The following is a 6,762-nucleotide window of genomic DNA, read 5'->3' on the forward strand; positions in this document are numbered from 1 at the left end:
GCGTTCCGACTAAGGCATTAGACGCGGCCGGCGAATTAACGCGGCGCGTGCGCTTAGTGCGAGGTTGAGTGGGCGTCTTCGCAGACGACCCACCAACGTGGCCCCTTTTAGGTGGCATCTTGGGCGCCGTGTATGGAAACACGTGCGCTAGAGTGATCGAGTGAACTAGCGGCGCGTAAAGCTGCTCGCAGTTCCTCTCTCCTCTTTGTCGAATTTAAAAATGTAAATTCGTTCTTAAAGAGAGGGGTGGTGTAACGGGCTAAAGTTGCCCTAATGTTACACAGTCCCCTTTAAGTACATTTGGTGTACTTAAGGGGATGGTCAATTACTAAATAATAGTAATTAGACCCAACACTCGGGTGTGGTGCACATTTGTGACCAACCCTTGTGGATGTGATGCACATGGGTGCATTCACATTAGCAAGGATGACGCCCAGCGTCATCCGTTACGCGAGGTATCTATAAAGATACGCTCGCAACACATATTAAACGATATCTATAGAGATAACATTTTGATTGGTAAAAATAGGTATTTGTATTTAATTCTATTAAATGTAAATCAGTCTGAAAATTACTACCTACTTGGTAAGTGCGCACGAGGAGACGGATTACCGCTCCCGTGACGACACTTTACCAGAGTTCTTAGTGTGTTGGGTGAGGTCGCTTGCGCGCCCACCACAACTACCTCACTGCACGCAAGAGAAGCAGGTTTAACCGCTTCCTCGCTGTGCTAGGGTTTGTGCCTAAGTAGATCGTGGCCGCATTACGACGTGCCCGCCTACAAAAACAATATACTTAATGGTGAACCTTAAGACGATCAAAATTCGACGGGGTTCAGCTACCACTTGAAAATTCCAAATCTGATTCCTCCATATAAAACATGCTCTGAAGCTGCGCCAAATACTTGATATTGGCCTTGCAGACCAATTGTAACGGGCACTACGACTTGTACTGCTTCAGTACAAGTGTAACGGGGTGTATCGTTACCTGAAATTTACAATTATAGGTTGTGAATTAATATGTTATCTAAAAGGTAGATAATATTTGCAGGATATTACTTTATATAGTAATATTTTGAATTCTTATCCATAAATAGGTAGAAGCGATTCTGGCCAAGGTAACCTTAACGTAAGCGGGGCTCGCCTAAGCAGAGTAAGCGCCGAAGATGCTACGCTCTGGAAAATTCGCTCGTTCCGATGTAACCACAGTGGGTATAAAGCCACTCAGCGGAAGACATTAAAGAATACCACTAAGTTGTGGTGAGTGTAAAATCGGAGGCCGTCGTCGTGAAGGTCTTATAAAGCAAAAAAATCGTCTTGGCTTGCAGCGGAAATCTCGGAAAGGGGCTACCATAGGGTGGTGAAGCGAAGCGGATGTTCAATCATCAGGGCTGCCAGGCAAGCAGAGGAAAACAAGACGACAACGACGACAACAACGACAGCGGCGACGATATCGAGTATGAAGACCTAGCTGGCGATGGCGAAGAAGAGTTGGGCGAGGTTATCGACCTCACCCTGGACGACAGTGACGAGGAAGATGCTAGTGTCGGGACGAGACAATGGCTGATCGAAAACGTCCCGGTCCGTCTGAAGGTAGCGTGGCCCACCGACGTCGAGAAGTTTGAAAAGATGAAATAAACCCTTGAACATAGTATTCAATATCAATGGGGCACACGAAGACAAGTGCGGATGTGTTGGTCGCTGCGAGATCACCAATTGCCCGAACGCTTGCGAGAATCAGGTATGTGAAGATACCACATGTACGGTAGGGGCGAGGGGATGCCGGAATAATTTATGGTCCTGTCGCCTGAACCTGTGCGTGACAAGTCAGGTAATTGGCGTTTTTGCTGCTCGGCCGATCGCGCAACGAAGGGTGGTGTGCCAATGCTGGGGAACGTATGTGCATACGGTACCCCCAGCGGGGTCGTACACGATCTGTCTGCGGGAGAAGGATGCCGGTGGGTGCTCCGTTTTAGGCAGCGCGGAGAAGGAAGGTGAGAAATCTCGATTTATTTCTCACTCCCGCACGCTTAACACGACATATGTTGAGGTGCGCCGACTGCGGAGGGTCGTGGTATTTATAATCTCGCAGGTCGCCATCAGGACTGGTGAAGAGATAACTGTTGACTACACGGGAAGGGCTATAGGACCATTGTGGTTCCACTGCCAGTGTCTAGCCCACCGTAGAGCCAACATTGTCGCAATGCACTTGATGAGTTTCAAGAAGGAAGCCCGCGGATAGGACGCAGATGAAGCGGCGAAGAATTAGGTTGTCGATATGCGGCCATACAAGTAGTAAGACTAAATGACGATAATCCATCAGTAAAAAGGAAATTGAAATGATCTGTAAACGTTTGAAACATTTGTACCAGCGATTCCCAGTAGGCGCAAAGAATGCAACAGCATTGTGGTTAAGATATTCTTGTACCACCAAACGCCCAAATAGAATCTCGATACAAAAGAATTTGGGAAAATTGACAAGCCGAAAAGAGCCATGCAAACGTTTGCGGGGAAATCCGGCAATTATCTGCAGTAAGACTAGCTTAACTTGTGTCGAGCAAACATCAATATACCCTTTCGCTCAATATCCATGTTGCTAGAAAGATTCGAGAGGTTGAAGAGCGACCCAGCTGACGGATGGTATGGTCAATCGTGGGCGTTAGTAGAGTAGTATAGATATCAAGCCCAACGAGGAAAAACGAAACCAACCATACAGCACTCACACCTACGAGAGGAGGGAGCTGTACAGAGTGGCGAGGCGGGAATTGTCCCAGGAAACTGAAGCGATTCTGGCCAAGGTAACCTTAATGTAAGCCGAGGCCCGACTAAGCAGAGTAGGCGCCGAAGATGCTACGCTCTGAAAAATTCGGTCGTTCCGATGTGACCACAGTGGGTATAAAGCTGCACAGCAGAAGACGTTAAGAAATACCACTAAGTTGTGGTGAGTGGAAAATCGGAGGCCGTCGTCGGTGAAGTGAAGGTCTTATAGATAGCGAATCCGAGGCCATCCGATAGCTTCTGAATCGAGCCATCGGGTGACCTCAGATTCTCTATTCTATAAGACCCTGAGGTGAGATTGCCGTCAAGACTGTCGACCAGACTGCCCGCGCAATCGTGCAATCCCAAAACAAGTGTTTTGTACATTCAACATCAGCACATCCATGAGAACATGTGATGTCTGAGGTGTGGTATGCATGCTTTCTGCGGACACCGAGGGCATTATGCCGGAGTCGATATTTGAGGTCTGCCAAGATAAGAAGAACGAATCGGTCAAGCGAGAGTTCAAGTTTCCAAAGAGCCGCCCGAATGGGAGCCACCACAAGTCTATTAGCAGAGTGCGGCCAAAGGTGAATAGAAGGCAGGTCATGGTGCATTCGATAGAGGCAGCGATTATTAAGTCGCGTGAACCAAACCCCTTGAAATGTCCAGCCAAGTAAAGCACTACCGAGAAGAGAGGGCAGTGAGGGACCTAGGTGAACGGTGAGGGATGTGAGACCCCAGGACTCAAGTTTTGCCAGAAAATGAGATGCCGCCAACGAACGGAGACGGGGACTGGCGAAGTCTATACCCGCCAATAACTCGAGGCAGAGTTGTCTAGAAGGTAGGCGGCCATGACGGGCTAGATAGTCGCGAAGACGAACGTATCCCATGTCCCTGAGGTGAAGAACCAGCGACGATGAATCTTTAAACAGGCGGCCTAGAGCACCAACTCGGAACCGAAAATTTCTCCAGAGGTGCATCGAGCTCTACCTTGAGGAAGCCGTTGTATTGTGAGATGAGCCCCGTAAACGTTGCCAGGTTTGTAAAGTGGTATACCAGAAGCGACCCAACCCAGCCCATCGCGGAGGAGGCATAAGAGACTGGGGAGCCGGGCAGTACAGGATGTCAAACCCTGAACCTGCAGAGGATAAGACCGAGGAAAATAAAAAAAACTGGTACATACCATCGAAATATCCGAGATGGTTGCCCAGCAGCAGAGATTGCATCGCGTAGGGAGCAAAGCTGGAGGGTCTTGGCAAAGAAGGTCACGTTCGGGAGACCAAGCCCCCCCTCTTGAAGTTGGCCAGTAAAGCCAGGGCTCTGCAAGTTAACGCACCGAATCCGATGATGAGATCGCCCTTTTAAACGGGAAGGTTTTACAGAGGGTGGAAATCTGAAAGGCGATGGAAGATGGCATTGTAAAGACAGCTGCCGTGTACCATGGTAAGGGGAGGACGATAGCCTTAAAATTTCGGCCCTTCCTCTGAGAGTACGGGCACGGTACCGCCACAGTTGGCAGCGGGTGAGACCATAAGAGGAATTAAGCGACTATAACGACGACTGACCGGGAGACTTGGACTCTGGGACACACCGAGCAAGGTAGTGAAAGCCGTGTGTCCGACAACGATGTAACCGAGATCTTCGAGATGCCCTCGAAGGGTAGCTTCGCAAGACGTGAATAATATGATAACTGTCTTGGATACATAAAGTTGCAGACCAGCTGCTTCCGCATAGTATTGGACTGCCTGCATAAAGCGAGGAACATTCGTGAGATCATCCAGGACGCCAGTAAAGTCATCGGCGAACAGGAGCGAGTGGTGGGGAGTCGGGTCAGTCGGGACGGAAACCCCAAGGTCCTTAGTAGTGACGCGTAAATAATTAAGCATCATTTGATAAACAGAACAAATAGAGCCGGCGACAAGGAGTCACCCTGGCGGACCCCACAGCCGAGCTCGATAAAATGACTGGATCGACCATTGACAAGTACTGTGACAAGTGTACAACAATAAAATGTCTTGACGGTATGCAGGAAGTGGCTGCCGAATCCCATGTGCCGAAGTACAATGGAAAGGGCTGACCAGAGCACACTATCGAAGGCCTTTGTGAAATCTAGAAGGATGGCGCCCGCACGCGACCGACCTAGAGGGGAACAGAAGTGTTGGGGATCCTGGAACCGTAACAGTGAGTGGTGTATTGAACGGCCCGAGACGAACCCTGTTTGGTCGTCGCGTAAAATATGGGGGAGTACGTTGCGCAGGCGATGAGCCAAAATTTTCGGTCCCAGTTTGGCATCATGATTGAGCAACATGATAGGCCTGTAATTACTCGGATCACTGCGGTCCATTTCTTTGAAGAGTAGCGAGATCGAGGCACGGCGTTGAATTTTGGTCATGAGACCCTGGTGAAGCTGATTCGCGTAAACCAGTTCGAAAACTTGGGCCCACCGGTGTGGTAAGAGTTTGTAATATTCAATAGGCAAGCCATCAAGGCCGCCGGATCTGCCGTTTGTAGACGTCTTAATGGCCCAATAGAAGTCGTTTGCCGTCATCGGTGCGTCGAGAAGAAACGGGTAGGGGAAGGGATGGAGGAGGTAGTTTATCGGAGAAATCGAAGGAGCTCCCGAGGCTGGAAGGGAGATGTTTATAGCGTTGGAAGAATATCATTGGAGTGCTACGGTAAATTGTACTCCAATACTTCCTGTGTAATTCAGCCATTTAAAATGATACAAATGTTGAAGCCGTCCTTCACGAACACAAATGCGCCGACGCCATTTTGCTCCGCACTATGTTCCAAGAACTGAAGAATGCTGACAGTGCTGAAGAGTTAGCCTTCACAAAAGAGGTTCATGCTGCTTCTTCGATTGACGCCTCCGGAGGTTCTGATTCTTCAGCGAATTTCCTCCGTCGCGCACAGATGCGCTCAAGGCTCATCGAGAAAGTATTGCAGCTCGTTGTGCGGCGAAGAAATTTGATCGTGATGTCAGTGAAGGCGCGTCAGGCTCCTTTTATTTTTTTCGGCCACCAACAACCCTAGATATGCGGATTTCCATCCCTAGCGCCCTGCGGGATGACGGTTCCAGAACGACGGACCCCGATATCCTGCCCGAAGTCAGCTACACATCGACTCAAGTGTGCACTTGAGGACAGAGGTAACCAAAGGATACCGAAGCAACCAAGTCGGGCATTTCCAAGGAAGCTTAGACCTTTGAGGGTGGTGGGGTGATTGAAGAGTAAAAGCCACTGGAAGATGTCCGCGTAGTGGTTAATAGTACCGTGACGTGGTAAACAAAGAAGTGGTAGTCCTCCAAAATCTCAGGCGAGACAAAGCCGTACTCTAGTCTATTTCGGCGCCCGGGACCAGTGAACTCTCGACACGAGGGATGAGTCGACCGCCACACATCAATAACCCCAAGGCGTGTCTGCCATGCCAGCAGTTCATCACGGCCCGTAGTAGGGAGTCCTCTTGCTGGGCATCTTCGCCCCAGCCATCATATGGCCGCGCTTGCCGCATATAAAACAGACACCGTCTGCATTGCCCAACTTCATGGGAGTGGCATCTGTCCTCTCGGCCGACGGCTTATACCAAGCTGTCGCTGAGGCACTGATGTAGGATTGCTCCTCAACTAAGGCAATTTGGATTACCTCTTCCATCGTCGACGGCACCTTTCTGAAAAAGGCCTGTCGCGATGGGCCATGTCGTAGTCCGTTCATAAACGTGGGCACCTTAATGTTCTTTGGAATCGGACCTATGGTTATGGTCGCCGACAGCGAGCGCATCTCTTCACATACTCTTGCGGAGATCGCCTCGCCTGTCGCGCTCCAAAGAAGCGCGCCTGAAGCAACACTTCGTTGTTCGGCGGCTGGTACATGGCGCGAATCTTTTCCTTAAAGATAGCCCATGTAGGGAACGCCTTTCTGTCCGCTGTAAGCGCCGAGTAAGCCCACTCTGAGGTCTTACCGCGCAGATGCGACATGGCGTACAACACTATCCGGCTGTCGTCCTC

The 6,762-nt window shown here is 49.9% G+C and overlaps 2 protein-coding genes across 2 annotated transcripts; one reads left to right on the forward strand and one right to left on the reverse strand.

Moving 5' to 3' along the window:
• Window positions 1-3,696: 3,696 nt before the first annotated feature.
• On the reverse strand, window positions 3,697-4,176 carry CCR75_009112 (uncharacterized protein; the record flags this gene model as incomplete). The annotated part of the gene is given in 3 exon segments (XM_067967157.1): window positions 3,697-3,897; window positions 3,939-4,079; window positions 4,096-4,176. The coding sequence occupies 3 exon segments, from the start codon at window positions 4,174-4,176 to the stop codon at window positions 3,697-3,699; spliced, it is 423 nt and encodes a 140-aa protein (XP_067815061.1).
• A 1,367-nt stretch (window positions 4,177-5,543) lies between these two features.
• Window positions 5,544-5,792, forward strand: CCR75_009113 (uncharacterized protein; the record flags this gene model as incomplete). Its single annotated transcript, XM_067967158.1, has 1 exon — window positions 5,544-5,792. The coding sequence occupies one exon, from the start codon at window positions 5,544-5,546 to the stop codon at window positions 5,790-5,792; it is 249 nt and encodes an 82-aa protein (XP_067815062.1).
• Between the last annotated feature and the right edge of the window lie 970 nt (window positions 5,793-6,762).

This window comes from Bremia lactucae, linkage group LG1, assembly GCF_004359215.1.
Source record: "Bremia lactucae strain SF5 linkage group LG1, whole genome shotgun sequence".
Classification (NCBI taxonomy): Eukaryota; Oomycota; class Peronosporomycetes; order Peronosporales; family Peronosporaceae; genus Bremia; species Bremia lactucae.